This window comes from Phyllobates terribilis, unplaced genomic scaffold, assembly GCF_046119375.1.
Source record: "Phyllobates terribilis strain yellow unplaced genomic scaffold, ASM4611937v1 Scaffold_3__8_contigs__length_932513732, whole genome shotgun sequence".
In the NCBI taxonomy this organism is placed as follows: domain Eukaryota; kingdom Metazoa; phylum Chordata; class Amphibia; order Anura; family Dendrobatidae; genus Phyllobates; species Phyllobates terribilis.
The window spans coordinates 331,041,552-331,067,872 of NW_027362763.1; the positions used below are offsets into that span (position 1 = coordinate 331,041,552).

A 26,321-nucleotide genomic window follows, 5' to 3' on the forward strand; every position below is an offset into this window, starting at 1 on the left:
AATGACGGACTATCTGACCAGCATAAGTAAAGGCTACAAAGAGTCTATACATTTTATTAACTTTAAGCTAAGCAGGAAGGTTGACTGCTGTGAGCCATGCTGGGGTCAAGCTCGCGGAGGAAGAGAAGGGGGAGGTTTTCGTGAAGCTGGTTGGGTATTTTGGGAATGTTTCGTCCAGTATGACACAGGACCTGGTGGAGCAGGTGTACAAGGAGGAGATTTCTAGACCAGCAAGATACAAGATGCCTGGAATAACTGGATCTGTAGGTTTGCTCTGACGTGCACAGTGATAGCACCACATCAATATACGGCTATTTTTATACCACAGCCCCACAAGTCACAGATGGGTTCCTGATCGATGTTCCTGAACCCATCACTACACACCAGGCGTCAGAACAGAGTGGAGGAATATACTGCACGGATTCTGCCATTGATTTAGGTTATATTTTGTCCTATCCGTAAGTCTGACATCACTTCTATAGACGGTTTCAAGTTTTGTTTTTTTTAAGATGGCGATTTATTCATGGTGTAGCTCAAATCTTATAGCCCTGAACATGTACCTTTTGTAGGGCTCTCAGTGTAAAAAGTCTCTCCATTGATGACCCCTTCTTTTGAGGTCCCCTGATTACAATAATGGGTAGATAACATAATGTACAGTAAAATCTTCACCATGGAACATTTGGAGACCGACAGCCCGGCCCCCTCACCTCTGCCCCCGTCCTACCTGCATACTATACATTAGGCCCCCTTCATACATCCATATAAACCGGAAGTGTTGTCAGTGTTTTTCCGGTATGGCTAAAGAAGAAATGACAAAACTTCTCCAATACTTTGTAGTAGTAAACAAGGAGAGCACACAGACTATACACTGATGCCATCTGTGTACTGTATGTGATTTTCACAGACCCATAGACCTGTATTGTCCCTTTGTCATCCGTGCTGCCGGTAAAAAACGGACATGTCTCCGTATCAAACCATGTGTGCAGCACCATAGGTTACAATAGGCACATGTGGCATCATGTGACGGAGGCCTTACATAATATCAGAGCAGCACGCTTAGTAATAAGGAGGAAATTCCTGTATATATTGTGGTATATACAGACTTCTGCCTTAATATTGAAACTTCCTTATAAATCTATGTACCAGAGATTTTCAATAATCAAGTCTGCTGCTGTAAAACTACAACTCCCAGCATGCTCTTACAACAGCTATAGAGCCATGTGTTGGACAATACAGCTATATACTACGGAGTAATAGACGTCAAACCCAAGTGCCATTATTTTTACCAGGAGAACAAAAAGCTGCTACCACTATTGTGGGGTTTTTTTGTTGTTTTTTTAATTAAGACAATGAGCACCCAATCAGAAACCAAATGGACCTCATTAATCAATGAAGTCAGCCCGTCGTTGTTTTTGTCCATCATAGGAGAGATCAGTTTTTTCAAGGCGTTCTGTTAACGGAACCAGAACTCCAGACACCAGTGTGAACGGGACCCCAGCAGATAATATATATGTGTACCTGTTAGGCCACGTTCAGTATTTTACCTCCGTATTTGGTAGCCAAAATCAGGAGTGAGACAATCAGAGGAAAAGTATACTAGAAACACGTCACCACTTCTGTATTTATCACCCACTCCTGGTTTTGGCTTACAAATACTGAACGTGTGAACGTGGTCTAAAGAACTAGTTCATTGGTACATAAATACAATATAGACACTGTAAATCTGATACTGTGATATACAATCTGCACGGGGAATAGAAAAAAAAAAAAAAGTCACACCTAAACTTTCATTTCACCCGACTACCGTTACCACTAGAAACACTGAATTATTATTAGCATCTGCAACTTGCCTCTTCTGAGAGGAAGAGGATTTCAACTCTATATCACCACCTGTTGGAAGTCGGTCCAACAGGTGGCGCTATAGAATTCTAGTCCTCTTCCTGTCTGGGAAATTTAATATGGAAATTGCCTCTTCAGAGGAGCACAGCACAATGAATAAGCCTCCATACCCTGGCATGTCAGGCATGTCACTCTCCACAAGGAGAAACGTTACCCCGGCATGTCAGGCATGTCACTCTCCACAATGAGAAACGTTACCCCTTAGCTTCTGAACATTTGTGAAGTGTTCCTCAGTAATAGAGGCCTATAAGACGGACGGTGAGGAACATGTTATGTCACCACGGGCAAAACATTGGCAGGTGTAGTAGATACACAGGTGGCCACAGAGAAGAAAAATATAGATAAAAACTTTTCCTCCCCCACTTTTTTCTATACCCATCAACTTTTAAAGGGGGTGTGTGTGTGTTCATCTGCAGCGCTGATACCACGTCGACAGCGCTGCAGCCAATAATTGCGCTCAGCGGCTATGACTAAGTTGGCGACACAATCTGCAGAGTTAACCAATTGGCTGCAGCGCTGTCGGCGTGGCATCAGCGCTGCAGACAATAACAGACACGGGGAGCAGGGGCTGACACTCCGGACTGGACCTGGGGAGGGTGAGTAAAGAAAAAGGTTGGGGTTTTTATGAAACTTGAAAACGCCTTTAAATCTGCTTTCCCATGAGCCAGAGACTCCGCCATATGGCTATAAATATGGCTACCCTGGTCCTACAGCAGGACAGTGCCATGACTGCATCCAGCAGGGACACCTGTGGTGACAGAGAGGGTGAGAGTCCCCACAGTACACAGAGCAGGGGCTGGGCTCGGCCCCCACAGGTGCCCCTGTCACTACACCAGGCCCAGTGTCAGCAGCTCTGCTCTGCCTGCGCACAGGAGGGGGTTAATCGGCGCCGGTTAACCCTTGCGCGCCCCGTGTCCCTAAGCCTGAGGGCAGGGGGCGCAGTGCAGAACACACTGTACGTGCAGTTACCTTCCTTGACTCCAGGCAGCTTGGAGCTGTCGATAGTGACTTCGGTCATGTCTGCCGGGTGCTGTCACTCTCCTGGGTGACGGGGAGGTCAGTCAGCCCTGAGGCCGCACACTGACGGGTGTAATGGCCGGGGCGATGTCATCGGCGGGGGGATCGCTGAGACTGACCAGATCGCACGATGACCGCGATGTGTGCAGGAAGAATACGATGCAATCAGTGCAGCCGTACTACTAGGATTGTATGGTGGAGGGGAGAGGACAAAATACGTTCAGGGCTGGGCTATTCAAACAATCGCATGACATCATGTGCCCGGGCAGCTGGAGCTGTAACTCCTCCGCTGCTGGATCATCTGTACAATCATCTGCTTTACTCTGTATAGTAATAAAATCACTGAGGCCATGGACGGTTTTGTGTTTTTTATCAGTTTTTTAATTTTATTTTTCCGTGGTTGAATGGTGATGCTATCCATGGAGTATATCCCAGCACTGCACTGTGCAAAGCAGAGGTCCCTGTATACAGCCCAGTGTGACTGGTGTCAGGTGTATAACCCCTTCCTCTGCTAGAGATACATATACAGGAGACTGGTGACGTCAGGCGACAAGAAGCAAACATCACAACGTGGTGAAAGGCTGGACAGGAGCGAAAGGTATTATCTGCATCATAGAAAGACGATTGGGGAATGATGAATGGATGGGGGGAATGGAGGAGAGATACAGGAAAGCTGGGGAATGATGAATGAATGGTGGGGAGATACAGGAAAGCTGGGGAATGATGAATGGATGGGGGGAATGGAGGAGAGATACAGGAAAGCTGGGGAATGATGAATGAATGGAGGGAATGGAGGAGAGATACAGGAAAGCTGGGGAATGATTGATGAATGGATGGGGTATGGAGGGGAGATACAGGAAAGCTGGGGAATGATTGATGAATGGATGGGGTATGGAGGGGAGATACAGGAAAGCTGGGGAATGATGACTGAATGGGGGGAATGGAGGAGAGATACAGGAAAGCTGGGGAATGATGACTGAATGGAGGGAATGGAGGAGAGATACAGGAAAGCTGGGGAATGATGACTGAATGGAGGGAATGGAGGAGAGATACAGGAAAGCTGGGGAATGATTGATGAATGGAGGGTATGGAGGGGAGATACAGGAAAGCTGGGGAATGATTGATGAATGGATGGGGTATGGAGGGCAGATACAGGAAAGCTGGGGAATGATTGATGAATGGGGGGAATGGAGAAGAGATACAGGAAAGCTGGGGAATGATGACTGAATGGAGGGAATGGAGGAGAGATACAGGAAAGCTGGGGAATGGTGAATGAATGGAGGGAATGAAGGGGAGATACAGGAAAGCTGGGGAATGATGACTGAATGGGGGGAATGGAGGAGAGATACAGGAAAGCTGGGGAATGATGAATGAATGAGGGGAATGGAGGGGAGATACGGGAAAGTTGGGGAATGATGAATGAATTAGGGGAATGGAGGGGAGACACGGGAAAGCTGGGAAATGATAAATCATTGGAGGAATGGCGAGGAGACACGGGAAAGCTGGGGAATGATGAATGAATGGAGGGGATATACAGGAAAGCTGGGCATGAATGAATGGCAGTAATGGAGGGAAGACATAGGAAAACTGGCAAAGATATTGAAAGGGGGAATGGAGGGGAAATTCAGGAAAACTGGGGAATAATGAATGAAGAAATGGAGGGGGGTTCGGGAAAGCTCAGGAATGGTGAATGAATGGAGGAATGGAAAGGGAATTTGCATTTTTAAATTCCCATAGAAGCATTGCATGGCTTCTAAGTTTCCTTTCACCGGTTTTTCACTCTCCGCAAGGAGAAATATTCCTTCATACATCGCCAGTCAGAGGAATCTCACTTAGCCAAATCAGGTTTCCTGCTTTGCACTGAGGAGGGGCAACACCCTAAAACACATGTAAGTGAATATAATTTTTGGTTTGGTTTCTTAACCCCTTAGTGACTGAGCCAATTTTGATCTTAATGACCAGTCCAAATTTTTGAAATCTGACCAGTGTCACATTATGGCTACGGCCCCACTATCATTATTTGGCAGTATTTTTCCTCAGTATTTGTAAGCGAAAACCAGGAGTGGGTCAAAAATGGTGCACTTGTTTCTACTATAGCTTTTCTCTGATTGTAACTCACCTGGCCTTGGCTTACAAATACTGTGGAAAATAATGACCAAATACTAATAGTGGGCCCGTAGCCTATGTGATAATAACTCTGGAACGCTTCAACAGATCCAAGTGTTCCTGAGATTGTTTTTTCGTAAAATATTGTACTTCAGGATAGTGGTAAAATTTGTTTGATATTACTTGGGTTTATTTGTGAAAATATCAGAAATTTGGCAAAAATTTTGAAAATGTCGCAATTTTCAAACTTTGAATTCTTATGCCCTTAAATCAGAAATGTCACACAAAATAGTTAATAAATAACATTTCCTGTATGTCTACTTTACATCTGCATCATTTTTTAAACAATTATTTTTTTGTTAGGAAGTTAGAAGGGTTAAAATTGACCAGCGATTTCCCATTTTTCCAACAAAATTTACAAAACCATTTTTTTAGGGACCACATCACATTTGAAGTGACTTTGGGAGGCCGATATGACAAAAAATGCCCAAAAGTGACATCATTCTAAAAACTGCACCCCTTCAGGTGCTTCACAGGAACTAAAGCAATGTGGAAGGAAAAAATGAACATTTTACTTTTTTTCACAAAAATTTTAATTTAGACCCAATTTTTTTATTTTCACAGCAGGAGAAAATGGACAACAGAATTCATTGTGCAATTTCTCCTGAGTACGCCGATGCCCCTTATGTGGGGGAAAACTATTGTTTGGGTGCATGGCAGGGCTTGGAAGGGAAGGAGGACTGTTTTGACTTTCTGAACGCAAAAATGGCTGGAATCGAGAGCAGACGCCATGTCGCGTTTGGAGAGTCCCTGATGTGCCTAAACAGTGGAAACCCCCCACAAGTGACCCCATTTTGGAAACTAGACCCCTCAATGAATGTATCTAGATGTGTGGTGAGCACCTTGAACCCCCGCTACTTTACAGAAGTTTACAACGTAGAGCGGTGAAAATAAAAAATCACATTTTTCCCACAAAAATGTTCTTTTAGCCCACATTTTTTATTTTCACAAGGGCAACAGGAGAAAATGGACCACAAAATTTGTTGTGCAATTTCTGCTGAGTACACTGATACCCGATATGTATGGGAAAACTATTGTTTGGGTGCATGGCAGGGCTGGGAAGGGAAGGAGCACCATTTAACTATGTGAATGCAAAAATGACGAATGAGAGCGGACGCCATGTCGCATTTGGAGAGCCTGTGATGTGCCTAAACAATGGAAACCCCCACAAGTGACCCCATTTTGGAAACTAGACATCTAAAGGATTCTATCCAGAGGTAAAGTGAGCATTTTGAACCCAGAGGTACTACACAGAATTTGGTCGTCATGTGGAAAATTTTCATTTTCTTCACGAAAATGTTGTTATAGCCCCAAATTTGTAATTTTCACAATAGATAATAGGTGAAATCTTTCTCCATAACTTGTTACGCAATTTCTCCCGAGTGCGATGATACCCCATATGTGGTCAAAAACTTTTGTTTGGGCACATGGCAGGGCTAGGAAAGGAAAGAGCGCTATTTGTCTGGAATAAATTGTGAGTGCCATATCACACTTGGAGAGCCCCTGACATGCGAAAACAGCAGAAATCCCCCACAAAGACCCCATTTTGGAAACTAGACCACTCAAGGAATTCATCTAGGGTTAGACTGAGCATTTTTAACCTACAGGTGATTCACAAAACTTTATAACATTTAGATGTGAGAACAAAAAGTATTTTTTTTTCCACTAAAATACTGTTTTAGCACCAAATGTATAATTTACATGAGGGGTAATGTGAGAAATTGGACCCAACAATTTGGTATGCAATTTCTCCTGAATGTGGTAGTACCCAATATGTGGTTGTACACTACTGTTTGAGCACTGGGCAGGGATCAGATGGGAAGGAGCACTACTTGGCTTTTATAATACAGATTCCGTTTTAATAGATTGTGGGCTCCATTAGCCGAGCCCCTTAGGTGCCAGAACAGCAGAACCCCCCCAGATGACCCCATATTGAAAACTCCACTGCCTAAGGAATTCATCTAGGGGTGTAATGAGCATTTTGAACCCATAGGTGCCTCACAGAATTTTATAACATTGAGACATGGAAATATGACATTTTAGTGGTAAAAATTTAATTATTGCATTTGCTGCAAATTTTTCACGTATACAAGGGTTAATAGGTGAAACTGGGTCCCATCATTTATTGCGCAATTTCTCCTGAACTCGGTGATGCCCCATATGTCGTCAGAAATTACTGTCAGGGCTCTTTCACACATCAGTATCTCTGGTACGTGTGGTGACGGTTTCCACACGTACCAGAGACACTGACAGAATGGGTCTGTGCACATCTCAGTGTGTTTTCACGGACCGTGTGTCCGTGTGCTCCACATGGAGATATGGCAGTTTTTGGACGACAGCACGGATCACACAGACCCATTCAAGTCAATGGGTCCGTGTAAACACTTGCCGCACACGGATGCCATCCGCGTGACGCGTACCAGCACCTGGGAATTAGTGTACAGTTAGCGCTGTTCCCAAGCGCCTGTGCTGAACGCTGCCCTCATCATGGTTCCCTGCCGGCGCTGCGATCAGCACCAGCAGGGACAGTGATGAGGGTAGTAGTGTCTGCTCCTGCAGTGTCCACCTGTGTAAAAATAAGAATAAAATAAAAAATCCTTATACTCACCTGTCCTGAGTGTCCCCCGCTGTAATCCAGGTGACCGATCAGCAGAGGAGCCGGGGAGAAGGACTCCTACAGCGAGCGGCCCCCGAACAGCATAAAACCCACAAAATTTATCCCATTGCAGAAATTGTACTTCTGCAGCGTCTATTTTGTAACATGCACGCCAGGCTTTTTTTCTGGAGAACTGCAAATATGCCAGTTTAGTGCCCATACATCGTGCCCCCATACATTGCACCCAGCTTATGGTTCTGGTGATACGCACCCCGTAAATTGTTAAGCTCTCTCTCCCCACTACAATAATACCAAACATGTGACCCCTTGGGGATCCCCTATAGTTCCAGTGACAGATGACGGATTTGAATGGGGGCAGGTTTTGCAAGGGATAATTTAAGGTTTTTATTGGTAACATTTTGGGGTACATAAAATCTTTTGATCGCTTACAGAATAAGGCTGGGATCACAATCTTGTGTTCTATGATGTGCATTTACGTCAGCGTTTCAGAGTAAATTCCACAAAAATGTGATTCAGACAAAACCCCCCCGATGGAACCACCCACCACAAAGAGGCAGATGGAGACACTTTGGATTCTGTTTGGCGTCTGCTCCGGTGGTATCCATCTTTTTAGGCGTGCACAGAACAGTGATCGTCCACACTTGTGCGCTAAAAAGATACCTAAAATGATGGGACACCCCCGGAACACAGACTAGTCCAAAGTGACTCCATCTCCCTCAAAAATGAGTGGTTCCATCTGGGGTTTTGTCTGAATCGCAGTTGTGGAGAATTTACACGGAAACCCCGACGTAAGCGCTCAGCAGAGAACATAGGATAAATGTGACATGAGCCTTGTTCTGATTTTTGGGAGGCAGAATGCACATACAGTATAGACAGCAGTACAATAATAGTCCTTATTTTTATTTTTGCGCAGTTCACCATGCAGTATAAGTAATAAGGTGGGTTTATTCTTCGGGTCGGTGCGATTCCAACGATACCAGCTTTATATGTTTTTTTTTTAGGTTTTTATGCTATCAGACAGTAAAAATGCTTTTTTACAAAAAGTAGTTTTTTTCGTCAACATATTCTGAGAGCAGTAACTTTTGACTTTTTTTTGCAAACAGAGCTGTATGATTGCTTATTTTTTGCGGGACAAGTTGTAAATTTTTTTGGTACCATTTTGGAGCACATGATTTTTCAGATACAGAATGAACAAAAACCAGCAATTCCGTTATTGTTTTTATTTTTCCTTTTTGCACCTTTCACCGTGCTGTAAAAGTGATAAGACCAAATTGTTCGTCGGGTCAGTACTATTACAGCGATACCAGATTTTTATTGTTTTTTTTATGATTTGCTATTTTTAGAGACTAAAAGCAATATTGTACAAAAATGAATTTCGCCACATTTTGAGAGTTGTAACTTTTCTTTTTTATTTTGCAGCAATACCAATTATGTGTACTTTTTTTGTTTATCACAAACGCTGCTTTTTGAGTGGCGAAATGGATTTTAGTGATTTGTGTGCGTTTTTTTTTTTTTACTTTTTTACATATTTTATTGTACACTTTTTCACTAAGTCCCACTGTGGGACATGTATAATTTTTATACACTGACTGTGCCTGTAAGACCCAGCTTATAGATGGATCTCACAGGCCACCGTACAAGGGCCGATACAGCTGACAACTGCGGAAATTCCCGCCGCCGGGCTATTCCCTTATTCCCGATTGCCGTTTTAAAACAGCGATGAGGGAATAAGGCCCTTTAACGACCACCGTTTTATAATGCATATCGGCGGTCGTTAAGGTGTTTACCAAAGTCATGTGGCAATGATTGTTAAAAAGACCATATTGACTGTTAGGCCGGAGTCACTTTATCATATAACACGGCCGAGTGCTTATGCGATAAAACATTACATAGCACTCCGCCCAGTGTTATACAACCCCTGGCAAAAATTATGGAATCACCAGGCTCGGAGGATGATCATTCAGTTGTTAAATGTTGTTGAAAAAAAGCAGATCACAGACATGGCACAAAACTAAAGTCATTTCAAATGGCAACTTTAGGGCTTTAAGAAACACTATAAGAAATCAAGATACAAAATGTGGTACTCAGGGTAATTTTTTTCAGACCAAGCAGAGGGAAAAAATTAAGGAATCACCCCATTTTGAGGAAAAAATTATGGAATCACCCTGTAAATTTTCATTTCCAAAACTAACACCTGCATCAAATTAGATCTGCTCGTTAGTCTGCATCTAAAAAGGAGTGATCACACCTTGGAGAGCTGTTGCACAAAGTGGACTGACATGAATCATGGCTCCAACATGAGAGATGTCAATTGAAACAAAGGAGAGGATTATCATACTCTTAAAAGAAGGTAAATCATCATGCAATGTTGCAAAAGATGTTGGTTGTTCACAGTCAGCTATGTCTAAAATCTGGACAAAATACAAACAACATGGGAAGGTTGTTAAAGCCAAACATACTGGCAGACCAAGGAAGACATCAAAGCGTCAAGACCGGAAACTTAAAGCAATATGTCTCCAAAACAGGAAATGCACAATAAAACAAATGAGGAACGAATGGGAGGAAACGGGAGTCAATGTCTGTGACTGAACTGTAAGAAACCGCCTAAAGGAAATGGGATTTACATACAGAAAAGCTAAACATAAGCCATCATTAACACCTAAACAGAAAAAAAACAAGGTTACAATGGGCTAAGGAAAAGCAATCGTGGACTGTGGATGACTGGATGAAAGTCATATTCAGTGATGAATCGTGAATCTGCATTGGGCAAGGAGATGATGTTGGAACTTTTGTTTGGTGCCGTTCCAATGAGATTTATAAAGATGACTGCATGAAGAGAACATGCAAATTTCCACAGTCATTGATGATATGGGGCTGCATGTCAGGTAAAGGCACTGGGGAGATGGCTGTCATTACATCTTCAATAAATGCCCAAGTTTACATTGATATTTTTGAGAGTTTTCTTATCTCATCAATTAAAAGGATGTTTGGGAATGATGACATCATTTTTCAAGATGATAATGCATCCTGCCAGAGCAAAAACTGTGAAAACATTCCTTGAAAGAAGACACATAAGGTCAATGTCATGGCCTGCAAATAGTCCGGATCTCAATCCAATTGAAAATCTTTGGTGGACGTTGAAGAAAATGGTCCATAACAAGGCTCCAACCTGCAAAGCTAATCTGGCAACAGCAATCAGAGAAAGTTGGAGCCAGATTGATGAAGAGAACTGTTTGTCACTCATTAAGTCCATGCCTCAGAGACTGCAAGCTGCTATTAAAGCCAGAGGTGGTGCAACAAAATACTAGTGATGTATTGGAGTGTTCTTTTGTGTGTTTGTTTTTCATGATTCCATAATTTTTTCCTCAGAATTGAGTGATTCCATAATTTTTTCCCTCTGCTTGGTCTGAAAAAAATTACCCTTACTGAGTACCACATTTTTAATCTTGATTTCTTTTAGTGTTTCTTAAAGCCCTAAAGTTGCCATTTGAAATGACCAGTTTCGTGCCATGTCTGTGATCTGCTTTTTTTCATCAACATTAAACAACTGAATGAACATCCTCCGAGCACGGTGATTCCATAATTTTTGCCAGGGGTTGTATTATGGGCCAGCTCAGATCAGCGATTATTTTCTCATGCCAATTCGGCATGAGAGAACAAGCACAGCATGCTGCGATTTGCAGCAAGACTCGGCTCACTTGCACCCATGCAAGCCTATGGGTGTGAGTGAAACAGCGGTCTGCACACGGATGTCAGCCTGGTGCAGTCCATGTTCGCCGAGTCAGGCCATGGAGGAGAAGGAGAAATTACTTTCTCCTTCTCCTCCGCAGCTGCGCTGCAATCCTCTCATGCAAGAAATTCGCAGCACAGTAGCTGTTATGATCTGCAACAAGAACTAAGGAAAGATAGGGGAAAGCTGTCCCTACAGTAAGACTAAGCTGAATCCCTACGATGTAGCGGGCAACCTGTTCCTTGTGAACAGACCAGCCTAGTCCTCGGCTAGTCTGAATGAAGACCTATAGAAATAAGGGAGGGGTCCCTAAAAGAACTAAGGTCTGGGACAAAAATGGGACACCTACTAAACAGAAATTGTTGTAGAACACAAAAGACAAACTTACAAAAAGTACTAGAGGTCCCAGAGGACCAAGCAAACTGACAGAGATAGGCACCGAAGCACCAGGCTAGAGAAACAGTCAAACAACACTGAAGTCCAGCAAAGCCATAAGGGCGGAGCTGGAATATATAGGCAGATGGTCACGTGACCGCAAAACACAAGTTAGAAACAACTAACAGGAGGGTTATAACAGTAGCAAGTCCTCCTTCTGGTAAATGGAGACCTATGGGAATATTAACCATAGCTCCCAGCCGTCCCGGATAAAGTGGGGCTGTCTCGATTTGAGGGCGCTATCCCACTAGGTCAAGGCTGTGTCCTGACTTCCGCTAACTCATGTGTGGCACCCAAGGGGTCTGGTTGCCACAGTAATAGAAATATTACGTCTCAGAGCAAGTGGGAGATTTCTCTGGTCAGGAGCCCTTAAGCATGCAACACTTCCTGCCCACACCTGTGAGGGGAGGAATCTGCCCTTATAAACTGGGTCTGGGGCGGGATTAGTGAGTTCAGTCAGAGCCTGGAGACAGTTCCAGACACAGGGAGAGTTACAGCAGGAGCTCTGTAGGAGCAGTAGATGAAGACCAGGGGCTGGAGCTGAGCAGAGCTCGCCCTGGCAGAAGAAACCAAGTACCGGACACCGGAGTCCGAGGCTGTGGGGACTGATATCCACCCAGCAGCAGAAACCAGCCGGCAGGGGATTCCAGGTCCTCTGGCCATAGAAGCCCGGAGGCTCAGTCACAAGGAAGGTGCTACAAGCACTAAGGAAAGAAAGGAGATCTGTCCCTACAATAGAACTAAGCTAGATCCCTACGATGTAACGGGGAACCTGATCCTGCGATCAGACCCGCTAAAGTCCTCGGCTAGTCTGTACGAAGACCTATAGATGCAAGGGAGGGATCCCTACAAGAACTAGGGACTGGGATAAAGTTGGACACCTCCTAGCAGAAATTGTAGCAGTAAAAGACAAACACACAACATAGAACATAAAGGTCCGAAGACCTAGCTAAACTGACTGAGAAAGGAAACTAAGCACCAGGCTAGCTTCAGAATAGAAATTACAATGAAGTCCAGCAAGGCCAGGAGGGCGGAGCAGGATTAAATAGGCAAAAAAGGTCATGTGACCAGCAAGATAGAAAAAACCTAACAGGACAGTTCTAACAGTACCCCCTCTTCTATGGTTGGAGGAGTTTTTAAACTAGAGACGGGGGGGGGGGGGAACCAAGGAAATAGGTGGGATGTGAGGCAAGCAAGGGGGAAGGGGAGAAGTGAATATAATGAGGGTGGAGAGGGGGGTGGGGATAGTACAGTTAGATCGTTAGAGAAGAATTGGATGCTAAATAACCCCAAAGTTTTATCTTGCATGCTGACCAACGCAAGAAGCCTGACCAATAAGGCGGATGAACTGCAGACGCTTATATCGGAGGAGAGGTATGACATCGTAGGTATAACAGAGACTTGGCTAGACGATAGCTACGACTGTGCGGTAAATTTATTAGATTATAGTTTATTTAGAAGGGACCGGAAACAGGGGAAAGGCGGAGGAGTCTGCTTATATGTAAAGTCATGTCTAAAACCCAGACTAAGGGAAGATATAGGAGAGGGAGAAGAGGGGGTCGAGTCCATGTGGGTAGAGATAGAGGGAACTAAAAATAATAATAAAATATTACTGGGGGTCTGCTATAAGCCACCAAATATAACAGAGGAGAATGAGAATCTGCTATTAGGACAAATAGACAAAGTAGCAAAACATAATGAAGTGATTGTAATGGGGGATTTCAACTACCCGGATATTGACTGGGAAACAGAAACCTGTAGATCTCAGAAAGGAAAAAGGTTCTTGACAAATATTAAGGATAATTATCTCTCCCAACTAGTGCAGGAACCAACGAGAGGGAAGGCCGTGTTGGACTTAATATTGACTAATAGGCCTGATAGAATAACTGAGGTACAGATAGGGGGGCACCTAGGTAATAGCGATCATAATATTATCGATTTCAAAATGCCCTTCAGTAGGGTTATCAATAAGGGAACAACAAAAACATTAAACTTTAGGAGGGCGAAGTTTGATCAGCTGAAAGAAAGCCTTCAACTTATTGACTGGGACAAAGTTCTTAATCAAAGGAATACGAATAGTAAATGGGAAACCTTCAAAAGAATTGTGAATACTCAGTGCGAGAGGTATATACCGTATGGGAATAAAAGGGCCAGAAATAAGAGGAAACCAATATGGTTGAACAAGAACGTAAAAGGGGCGTTAAATAGCAAAAAAGAGGCATTCAAGAGATTAAAACAGGAAAACAGTAAGGAGGCACTAATGTGTTACAAGGAAAAAACGAGAACCTGTAAAAAACAAATAAAAATAGCGAAGGAGGAAACAGAGAGACGTATTGCTAGGGAAAGTAGATCAAATCCCAAACTGTTCTTTACGTATATTAATAGTAAAAGGATTAAATCGGATAATGTTGGACCGATAAAAAGTGAGGAAGGCAAAATCATAGAGAAAGATGAGGATAAAGCTAATCTATTAAATAATTTTTTTTCGACAACTTTCACAAAGGAAATAGAACTAACAGGCGAAATGAGAAGTGACAAACTTAATCCTCCACTAAGTATGACAAATCTAACCCAAGCTGGGGTACAGAAACGCCTCAGTAACATTAAAATAAACAAATCACCAGGACCTGATGGCATACACCCACAGGTACTAAGGGAACTAAGTAATGTGATAGACATACCGTTATATCTTATATTTAAGGACTCTGTTGAGACTGGGTCTGTGCCACTTGATTGGCGACAGGCGAATGTAGTGCCAATATTCAAAAAGGGAGCGAAAAGTGACGCCGGAAACTATCGGCCGGTGAGTCTGACGTCCGTTGTGGGCAAATTCACTAAGTACCCTATATTTATTATGCAACTTTGCTTTACATTTATATATAATGATGGTAGGGTATGAGATATATTTTTGTCTTTTGTCTTTTGTAGGTTTTGTTTCTTTTTTGCTAGTGTGAACATGCTCCTATTTCTTGCATGTCTACCATCTTAGACCTCAGTTCACATTGCCTGTTTTTTTGTCTTGTTTGCATTCTGTGCAATTTAAGGGTGTGGCATCCCCTTTGTTGAGCTGACTGGTATATATGTAGCTTACCACGGGCCTGGGTGGTCTGGAGTTGGGACCCGGTCCTATTTGTCTACCCTTTTATATGCATTGCTTCAACTTTGATATACAGTAAGGTTTTTAATATAGGCAGTATAGGTACCGTTCCAATTTAGGGTCACCTTGCCGCTGGTGGGACGGCTTGTATACTTTTTTTGATCAAAAATAGTTCACTAAGTACCCTATATTTATTATGCAACTTTGCTTTACATTTATATATAATGATGGTAGGGTATGAGATATATTTTTGTCTTTTGTCTTTTGTAGGTTTTGTTTCTTTTTTGCTAGTGTGAACATGCTCCTATTTCTTGCATGTCTACCATCTTAGACCTCAGTTCACATTGCCTGTTTTTTTGTCTTGTTTGCATTCTGTGCAATTTAAGGGTGTGGCATCCCCTTTGTTGAGCTGACTGGTATATATGTAGCTTACCACGGGCCTGGGTGGTCTGGAGTTGGGACCCGGTCCTATTTGTCTACCCTTTTATATGCATTGCTTCAACTTTGATATACAGTAAGGTTTTTAATATAGGCAGTATAGGTACCGTTCCAATTTAGGGTCACCTTGCCGCTGGTGGGACGGCTTGTATACTTTTTTTGATCAAAAATAGTTCACTAAGTACCCTATATTTATTATGCAACTTTGCTTTACATTTATATATAATGATGGTAGGGTATGAGATATATTTTTGTCTTTTGTCTTTTGTAGGTTTTGTTTCTTTTTTGCTAGTGTGAACATGCTCCTATTTCTTGCATGTCTACCATCTTAGACCTCAGTTCACATTGCCTGTTTTTTTGTCTTGTTTGCATTCTGTGCAATTTAAGGGTGTGGCATCCCCTTTGTTGAGCTGACTGGTATATATGTAGCTTACCACGGGCCTGGGTGGTCTGGAGTTGGGACCCGGTCCTATTTGTCTACCCTTTTATATGCATTGCTTCAACTTTGATATACAGTAAGGTTTTTAATATAGGCAGTATAGGTACCGTTCCAATTTAGGGTCACCTTGCCGCTGGTGGGACGGCTTGTATACTTTTTTTGATCAAAAATAGTTCACTAAGTACCCTATATTTATTATGCAACTTTGCTTTACATTTATATATAATGATGGTAGGGTATGAGATATATTTTTGTCTTTTGTCTTTTGTAGGTTTTGTTTCTTTTTTGCTAATGTGAACATGCTCCTATTTCTTGCATGTCTACCATCTTAGACCTCAGTTCACATTGCCTGTTTTTTTGTCTTGTTTGCATTCTGTGCAATTTAAGGGTGTGGCATCCCCTTTGTTGAGCTGACTGGTATATATGTAGCTTACCACGGGCCTGGGTGGTCTGGAGTTGGGACCCGGTCCTATTTGTCTACCCTTTTATATGCATTGCTTCAACTTTGATATACAGTAAGGTTTTTAATATAGGCAGTATAGGTACCGTTCCAATTTAGGGTCACCTTGCCGCTGGTGGGACGGCTTGTATACTTTTTTTGATCAAAAATAGTTCACTAAGTACCCTATATTTATTATGCAACTTTGCTTTACATTTATATATAATGATGGTAGGGTATGAGATATATTTTTGTCTTTTGTCTTTTGTAGGTTTTGTTTCTTTTTTGCTAGTGTGAACATGCTCCTATTTCTTGCATGTCTACCATCTTAGACCTCAGTTCACATTGCCTGTTTTTTTGTCTTGTTTGCATTCTGTGCAATTTAAGGGTGTGGCATCCCCTTTGTTGAGCTGACTGGTATATATGTAGCTTACCACGGGCCTGGGTGGTCTGGAGTTGGGACCCGGTCCTATTTGTCTACCCTTTTATATGCATTGCTTCAACTTTGATATACAGTAAGGTTTTTAATATAGGCAGTATAGGTACCGTTCCAATTTAGGGTCACCTTGCCGCTGGTGGGACGGCTTGTATACTTTTTTTGATCAAAAATAGTTCACTAAGTACCCTATATTTATTATGCAACTTTGCTTTACATTTATATATAATGATGGTAGGGTATGAGATATATTTTTGTCTTTTGTCTTTTGTAGGTTTTGTTTCTTTTTTGCTAGTGTGAACATGCTCCTATTTCTTGCATGTCTACCATCTTAGACCTCAGTTCACATTGCCTGTTTTTTTGTCTTGTTTGCATTCTGTGCAATTTAAGGGTGTGGCATCCCCTTTGTTGAGCTGACTGGTATATATGTAGCTTACCACGGGCCTGGGTGGTCTGGAGTTGGGACCCGGTCCTATTTGTCTACCCTTTTATATGCATTGCTTCAACTTTGATATACAGTAAGGTTTTTAATATAGGCAGTATAGGTACCGTTCCAATTTAGGGTCACCTTGCCGCTGGTGGGACGGCTTGTATACTTTTTTTGATCAAAAATAGTTCACTAAGTACCCTATATTTATTATGCAACTTTGCTTTACATTTATATATAATGATGGTAGGGTATGAGATATATTTTTGTCTTTTGTCTTTTGTAGGTTTTGTTTCTTTTTTGCTAGTGTGAACATGCTCCTATTTCTTGCATGTCTACCATCTTAGACCTCAGTTCACATTGCCTGTTTTTTTGTCTTGTTTGCATTCTGTGCAATTTAAGGGTGTGGCATCCCCTTTGTTGAGCTGACTGGTATATATGTAGCTTACCACGGGCCTGGGTGGTCTGGAGTTGGGACCCGGTCCTATTTGTCTACCCTTTTATATGCATTGCTTCAACTTTGATATACAGTAAGGTTTTTAATATAGGCAGTATAGGTACCGTTCCAATTTAGGGTCACCTTGCCGCTGATGGGACGGCTTGTATACTTTTTTTGATCAAAAATAGTTCACTAAGTACCCTATATTTATTATGCAACTTTGCTTTACATTTATATATAATGATGGTAGGGTATGAGATATATTTTTGTCTTTTGTCTTTTGTAGGTTTTGTTTCTTTTTTGCTAGTGTGAACATGCTCCTATTTCTTGCATGTCTACCATCTTAGACCTCAGTTCACATTGCCTGTTTTTTTGTCTTGTTTGCATTCTGTGCAATTTAAGGGTGTGGCATCCCCTTTGTTGAGCTGACTGGTATATATGTAGCTTACCACGGGCCTGGGTGGTCTGGAGTTGGGACCCGGTCCTATTTGTCTACCCTTTTATATGCATTGCTTCAACTTTGATATACAGTAAGGTTTTTAATATAGGCAGTATAGGTACCGTTCCAATTTAGGGTCACCTTGCCGCTGGTGGGACGGCTTGTATACTTTTTTTGATCAAAAATAGTTCACTAAGTACCCTATATTTATTATGCAACTTTGCTTTACATTTATATATAATGATGGTAGGGTATGAGATATATTTTTGTCTTTTGTCTTTTGTAGGTTTTGTTTCTTTTTTGCTAGTGTGAACATGCTCCTATTTCTTGCATGTCTACCATCTTAGACCTCAGTTCACATTGCCTGTTTTTTTGTCTTGTTTGCATTCTGTGCAATTTAAGGGTGTGGCATCCCCTTTGTTGAGCTGACTGGTATATATGTAGCTTACCACGGGCCTGGGTGGTCTGGAGTTGGGACCCGGTCCTATTTGTCTACCCTTTTATATGCATTGCTTCAACTTTGATATACAGTAAGGTTTTTAATATAGGCAGTATAGGTACCGTTCCAATTTAGGGTCACCTTGCCGCTGGTGGGACGGCTTGTATACTTTTTTTGATCAAAAATAGTTCACTAAGTACCCTATATTTATTATGCAACTTTGCTTTACATTTATATATAATGATGGTAGGGTATGAGATATATTTTTGTCTTTTGTCTTTTGTAGGTTTTGTTTCTTTTTTGCTAGTGTGAACATGCTCCTATTTCTTGCATGTCTACCATCTTAGACCTCAGTTCACATTGCCTGTTTTTTTCCTCCACTAAGTATGACAAATCTAACCCAAGCTGGGGTACAGAAACGCCTCAGTAACATTAAAATAAACAAATCACCAGGACCTGATGGCATACACCCACAGGTACTAAGGGAACTAAGTAATGTGATAGACATACCGTTATATCTTATATTTAAGGACTCTGTTGAGACTGGGTCTGTGCCACTTGATTGGCGACAGGCGAATGTAGTGCCAATATTCAAAAAGGGAGCGAAAAGTGACGCCGGAAACTATCGGCCGGTGAGTCTGACGTCCGTTGTGGGCAAAATTTTTGAAAGCTTCATTAAAGAGGCAATTACGGAGCATCTTGATGCTAATAATCTTTTAATCCCGAACCAACATGGATTCATGAGGAATCGCTCCTGCCAAACAAACCTGATTGACTTCTACGAGGAGGTTAGCTCTCGAGTAGATCAGGGGGAACCAGTGGATGTCGTGTATCTCGACTTCTCAAAAGCGTTCGATAGCGTGCCACATAATAGGTTGATATACAAAATGAGAATGATGGGGCTGGGGGAAAATGTCTGCAAGTGGGTAGCTAACTGGCTAAAGGATAGAAGGCAGAGGGTGGTTATAAATGGAATATACTCAGATTGGGTAAGCGTCACTAGTGGGGTACCACAGGGGTCTGTACTAGGCCCAATGTTATTTAATATCTTTATTAACGACATAGTCAACGGGATAAATAGTAAAATATCAATATTTGCAGATGACACAAAGTTATGTAAAACAGTTAATACAAAAGAGGACAGTGCAGACCTACAGAGGGATTTGGATAAGCTGGGTAGGTGGAGCATTAAATGGCAAATCAGGTTTAACGAGGAGAAATGTAAGGTCATACATATGGGAAGGAAAAATGGAAGTCACCAGTACTCACTGAATGGGAAATCATTGGGGAATTCAGAGATGGAGAAGGACTTGGGCATCTTGATTGATAGCAAACTAAATTGGAGTGCCCAAAGTCAGGCCGCTGCTGTAAGGGCAAACAGGGTAATGGGATGTATCAGAAGAGGTATAGCTGCAAAGGATGAGAACATTGTTCTTCCACTGTACAAAGCACTGGTCAGACCACACTTGGAATACTGTGCTCAGTTATGGGCCCCAATATATAGAAAGGATATAAATGAGCTTGAAAAGGTACAAAGGAGGGCAACAAAATTAATAAAGGGAATGGAGGGACTGCAATACCCAGAGAGGTTGGCAAAACTAGGACTATTCAGCCTGGAAAAGAGAAGGTTGAGGGGGGACATAATAAATGTGTACAAATATGTTAGGGGACAGTATAGAGATCTTGCCCGGGATTTGTTCAAAAGGAGGGATATTACGGTAACAAGAGGGCACTCACTAAGACTGGAAGAGAAAAGGTTTCAGCACCAGCATAGGAAGGGGTTCTTTACGGTAAGAGCAGTGAGAATATGGAATTCACTGAGTGAGGAGACGGTAATGTCGGATTCACTACACCAGTTCAAGCGGGGACTGGATGCATTTCTAGATACCAGGCAGATTTCAGCATATACTTAAAAATAAAATAAAATAGTAGGTTGATACAAGGATTTATTCTGACTGCTGGTTTCAGAGTCGGGAGGGAATTTTTCCTCAGGTGAAGATTGGCCAAATCATTTGGGGTTTTTGCCCTCCTCTGGATCAACTTTAGCAATTACAGAACTAACAGGTCGAACTTGATGGACGCAAGTCTTTATTCGGCTTTGCAAACTATATGTTCTATGAGGATCCTCCGGATCCCCTAGGCCCAGGCTTATCAGGAAACCTCTTGTGAAACGCTCTGACAAGTCTGGAAGCAGAAACATCATCCGCCCTTACCCATGAGTTATCCTCGGGTCCGAACCCCTTCCAAGCGACGAGATACTGCAAACTCCCTCTATACCGTCTAGAATTTAGGATGCGGGAAATTTCGTATTCTCCGTCCTCCACCACCGGAGGAACAGTGGCAGAGGCGTCTCCATCCGACACATAAGCTCTTTTCAACAGAGAAACATGAAACACCGGATTAATCTTCCAGGAGGTAGGAACCTCCAACCTAACAGCAGATTGGTTAACTACCTGAAGCACCTTAAAGGGCCCTACAAACTTGGGACCCAATTTTTTAGAAGGAATCCTCAACCGCAGATTCTTAGAGGACAACCAAACCATGTCACCAATGGCAAACAAAACCTCTTGCCGTTTCCTATCAAAGTACCTCTTAGATTTTTTGTTAGCCTCCTGAAGATTACCACGCACATCCGTCCAAACTCTCTCCAAATCACCGGAAAAACTCTCCTCCTCAGGTACAGCCGATACCAATTTGGAGAATGACCCAAAAGACGGATGTCTCCCACAGCAACAACAAAAAAGTCGAACAACCAGCAGAAGAGGATGTATGGTTGTTAAGAGCAAACTCAGCAAGTGGCAGAAACTCAGACCACCCCTCCTGATTGTCCGCCACAAAACAACGCAAGAACTGCTCAACATCCTGATTCTTCCTTTCTGTCTGGCCATTAGACTCTGGATGATATCCGGATGAAAACGACAAATGAACTCCCAACCTGTCACAAAAAGCACGCCAAAAACGAGCCACAAACTGAGGTCCCCTATCCGAAACAATGTCAGTAGGAACGCCATGTAGTCTGACAATTTCCTTGACAAAGGCCTTAGCGAGTGTCTTAGTGCAGGGCAGTTTGATGAAAGGAACCAAGTGACACATCTTGCTGAAACGGTCCACGACCACCCAGATGACTGTGACACCCTCAGAGGGGGGAAGATCAGTAATAAAGTCCATAGCCAGATGTGTCCAAGGTGCACTAGGAACCTCCAGAGGGCAAAGCAACCCCGCTGCAGGAGTATGTGAAGACTTAGATCTAGCACACACCGTACATTGACGCACCCACTTAATGACTTCCTTCTGCCATCCAGGCCACCAAAAACTGCGACCCACAAGTCTCTTGGTCTCAGAAATTCCTGAATGACCTGCCAACCGAGACTCATGACACTCAACAAACAAATCTCTCCTAAAGGTCCTAGGCACAAACAACCTCCCATGGGGAGTGTTAGATGGGGCATTCTCCTGTGATTTAAGAATCTCATCTTCCAAAACGGAGTCCAATGCAGCAATCACAACACCTTCTTGTAAAATGCTCCCCTCCTCCTCAGCACCGACCATGGGAGAAAAGCTGCGAGACAAAGCATCAGCTTTAACATTCTTGGTACCCGGGATGTAAGTAACGGAAAAATTAAACCGCGAGAAAAAAAGTGCCCACCTAGCCTGACGGGCATTCAAGCGCTTGGCAGCATCAAGATAGATCAGATTTTTATGATCAGTGAAAACCTGAATGGGAAATTCAGCACCTTCCAAGAGATGACGCCAGTGTTCAAATGCGAGTTTAATAGCCAGCAATTCCCGATTACCAATATCGTAATTATGTTCAGTCTCAGAAAATTTTTTTTAAAAAAAAGCACAGGGATGTACTCCATCCTTGTTTTTCTGAGACAACACCGCACCAAAGAAGCATCAACCTCAACCAACAACGGCTTAGTCACATCAGGCTGCATAAGGATGGGAGCAGAGCTGAACCTCTCCTTTAGAAACACAAAAGCTTCAATGGCCTCAGTAGTCCACTGAACCGCATTAGCACCTTTCCTGGTGAGATTGGTCAGTAATTTGACAATAATAGAAACATTTTTAATGAATTTCCTGTAATAATTGGCAAAACCCAAAAACCTCTGTATCGATTTCAAACCAATAGGCCTAGGCCATTCCTGCACAGCTTGAACTTTCACCGGGTCCATCTCAAAGCCCTCGCTGGAGATAATGTAGCCCAAAAAACTAATTCTCTGTACAGCGAACTCACATTTCTCCAGCTTAGCAAAAAGCGAATTGTCAATTAATAACTGTAATACCTCACGTACGCTCCGCCAATGAGACTCCAGATCCGGTGAATAAATCAAAATGTCATCCAAATACACAACCACATTTTTGCCGATCAAAGGTCTAAGGATGTCATTAATAAGATTCTGAAAAAATGCTGGAGCATTGGTAAGACCAAAAGGCATAACCAGATTCTCAAAATGACCCACAGGAGTGTTAAAAGCAGTCTTCCATTCATCACCCTCCTTCATGCGCAACAAATTGTATGCCCCCCGGAGATCACTTTTAGAGAACCACTTGGCCCCCACTAACTGGTTAAACAAATCAGGAATCAATAGCAGTGGGTAAGGATTGCCTACAGTAATTTTATTAATCTCACGAAAATCCAGACAAGGACGTAAACCGCCGTCCTTTTTTTTAACAAAAAAAAATCCAACAGCCACAGGAGACTTGGAAGGCCTAATGTGACCGGCTGCCAAGCTTGTCTGTATGTATTCCTCCAAAGCCTTTCTCTCAGGAATAGTAAGATTAAATAAACGACTTTTAGGAAGAGTCGCTCCAGGGACAAATTCAATGGTACAATCATAGTCTCTATGGGGAGGCAAAATTTGTGACTCCTCCTCAGAAAAAACTCTCCAAAAATCCTGAATAGGTACAGGTAATTCCCCTTTTTCCACCGCAGCAATACGTCCGTTACAACACTTGTCATAACACTTAGGGCTCCAGGACTTAATTTCATTGGTAGACCAATCCAGTACAGGATTGTGCAATTTTAACCAGGGTAACCCCCAAACTACTGGAGAAGGCAAATTATTTAATACTACTAAATCCAAATTTTCTTGGTGAATACCATTAATAGTGAGGGGAAATTCACAGACCTTGTGAGTAACACTCTTCAAGGGGGAGCCATCGACAGAAACCACAGCAATAGGGGATGACAAAGGTTTGGGTTTTAATTTAAGTTTTTCCAAGAATCCCCCATCAATCACATTCAGAGTAGAACCACAATCCACAAATACCCGAAATTCAATTAATTCTTCCTGAGCAGCAGTAGTAGCAGAAAAAAATACCCCCTTAGTATTTAAACAGGCTATACGGGCGTAACTGACCTTTTTTTTTTCTTTGTTCATACGAAGCACACAGTTCTTAATAAAATGGTCAGATTTCCCGCAATAAAAGCACAAACCTTCAGAAGACCTGCGGTCTTTTTCCTGAGAGCGGGGTGCAATCGCCAAAATCTCCATCGGCTCTCCAATGTCAGTACAGACCCTCTCAAGACTCGGAGCTGACATGGCAGAGGATTTACTCTCATTAACCCTTGCACGCAGTCTCCTGTCCACCCGTATAGCTAATTGCATTGCCTCCTGCAAGTTTCCAGGTGTGGGATAAGCAATCAGCAAATCCTTAACCCTTTCACCTAGCCCCGCAAGAAACAAACTTTTCAAAGCTGAATCGTTCCACCCCACCTGGGCAGACCACCGACGGAAATGAGAACAATATTTTTCCACATTACCTGATCCCTGCCTCAAACGTCTCAATTCAGTCTCAGCTGATGAGACACGATCAGGATCATCATACAATAAACCTAAAGCAGAAAAAAAACTATCCACTGATCTAAAGCATAGATCACTAGGTTGGAGAGAAAAGGCCCATCCCTGAGGTTCTTTGCGCAAAAGTGACATTATGAACCCTATGCGCTGTGATTCATCACCAGAGGATCTGGGTCTCAAACGAAAATACAACAAACAAGCATTTTTAAAGGAAAAAAATTCTTGTTGATCGCCAAAAAATAAATCAGGCAAACGTACCTTTGGCTCCACAAAATGTGCTCCAGAACAGCTACTCACGTGTTGTTGGAGCTCGGCCACCTCCAGAGAGAGTCCCTGCAGGCGTTGAGCCAAATCCTGAACCGACACCATGATGGAAACTGGAGGTCTTTCCTTAGAGATATTTTTTGGCTGGACTTACTGTTATGATCTGCTACAAGCACTAAGGAAAGAAAGGAGATCTGTCCCTACAATAGAACTAAGCTAGATCCCTACGATGTAACGGGGAACCTGATCCTGCGATCAGACCCGCTAAAGTCCTCGGCTAGTCTGTACGAAGACCTATAGATGCAAGGGAGGGATCCCTACAAGAACTAGGGACTGGGATAAAGTTGGACACCTCCTAGCAGAAATTGTAGCAGTAAAAGACAAACACACAACATAGAACATAAAGGTCCGAAGACCTAGCTAAACTGACTGAGAAAGGAAACTAAGCACCAGGCTAGCTTCAGAATAGAAATTATAATGAAGTCCAGCAAGACCAGGAGGGCGGAGCAGAATTAAATAGGCAAAAAAGGTCATGTGACCAGCAAGATAGAAAAAACCTAACAGGACAGTTCTAACAGAAGGGACCAGCACCGCCATCCAGGAGCGGAGGCTAACAGAAGGCCCCAAGTCACCAGCCATACGGGTGAGCACTACTTCTACCTGCTTACAGCAAGGTAGCCAGAAAGAGTGCAGATAGACGGGAGGCCTACAACTCCACCTGGCCAGTGGAACTCCTGTTTGCTCGCAGACTGACCAGGCCCCTTATGTTAGCCAGTACTCCCGGGAGGGTCTGCCTTAATATCACCAGTAAAGACCCCGAACTGCACTGCAAAGACTCTGAGTCGTTCCTGCTTCATCGCCGCACCAGCACTACTAGTGCTGGGACTCCAGTGCACTATCACCCTCACCATCAACTACACTGCCCTGGGGCTCCACTCTTCCCGTGGGGAGTCACACTACCTCAGCTGCACACACCATCAGCCCCAGCGGTCTGCCTTGCAGCGGCGGTCCGCGCTGACCGCAATCCACGGGTGGCGTAGTCGGACAATTAACCTAAAACCCCCACAAAATACCGCCATCGGCCTGACCACCCTGAGCCACGGGACCGGGTCACCGCCACGGATTCTACAACCCCCAGAGACCCGGCTCCGGGTATCCCACACACGTCCACACTAGGCCCAGGGGGCGAGTCACATGCATATCTTCTCTCTTGCTTTCTTCATTGCTCCGTAGCTCTTCCTCAGCGGGGGTTGGGCCGGCATCTTTCTGCCCTACTTATAATGCCATGTTTACATGTAACGTAAATGCTGCATTTTTGCTGCTGCTTTTTGCCTGCACATTTTCTGCAGATGTCCGCACCACATGACACAATAACAATCTTCTCAGTTTATAGCGTTTTTGCTATATTATTTTTTCATGCATTTTCCCCTTTATTGGATGTGTTTTTGATGCACATTTGAAGTAGTAACATAGTAACGTAGGTTGAATAAAGACCTAGGTCCATCAAGTTCAACCTTCCTCCCCCAATTGTACTCTCTACACTAACTTACTAACTTACTGGAACTAGGCCTCACAATGTATTACCATTTTTATTATGTTTTAATGCTTTTTTAATAGCACAGAAAAGCTTTGATTTTACGCTTAAAAATGTACCATCAACATTTTATTTAGATGTGGTTTTTTTCAGGCTCAACATAGAAGCTTATATGGAAAAAATGCACCGAAGCTGCACAGTTTAGCAGCGTCTAAAGTGGGCTGGGGCTTTCATGAAATCACATCCACTTTGCTTGGACAGT

The 26,321-nt window shown here is 42.9% G+C and overlaps 2 protein-coding genes across 4 annotated transcripts in view; one reads left to right on the plus strand and one right to left on the minus strand.

The window, feature by feature from the left end:
* CCDC50 (coiled-coil domain containing 50) overlaps positions 1 to 3,149 on the minus strand; it is a 68,494-nt gene extending 65,345 nt beyond the window's left edge. For both annotated transcript variants that reach the window (XM_073675158.1, XM_073675157.1), the window contains exon 1: positions 2,869 to 3,149. In XM_073675158.1, coding sequence (XP_073531259.1) covers positions 2,869 to 2,917 — 49 coding nt within the window. In that variant the 5' untranslated portion in view covers positions 2,918 to 3,149. The remainder of the gene's footprint in view (positions 1 to 2,868) is intronic.
* Positions 3,150 to 3,210: 61 nt separating this feature from the next.
* Positions 3,211 to 26,321, plus strand: part of UTS2B (urotensin 2B) — a 58,566-nt gene continuing 35,455 nt past the window's right edge. Inside the window, exons 1-2 of one of the 2 annotated variants that reach the window (XM_073675161.1) lie at positions 3,211 to 3,514; positions 4,734 to 4,805. The gene's annotated coding sequence lies outside the window, so the exon portion shown is untranslated. The remainder of the gene's footprint in view (positions 3,515 to 4,733; positions 4,806 to 26,321) is intronic. The other variant, XM_073675160.1, reaches the window with a different exon arrangement.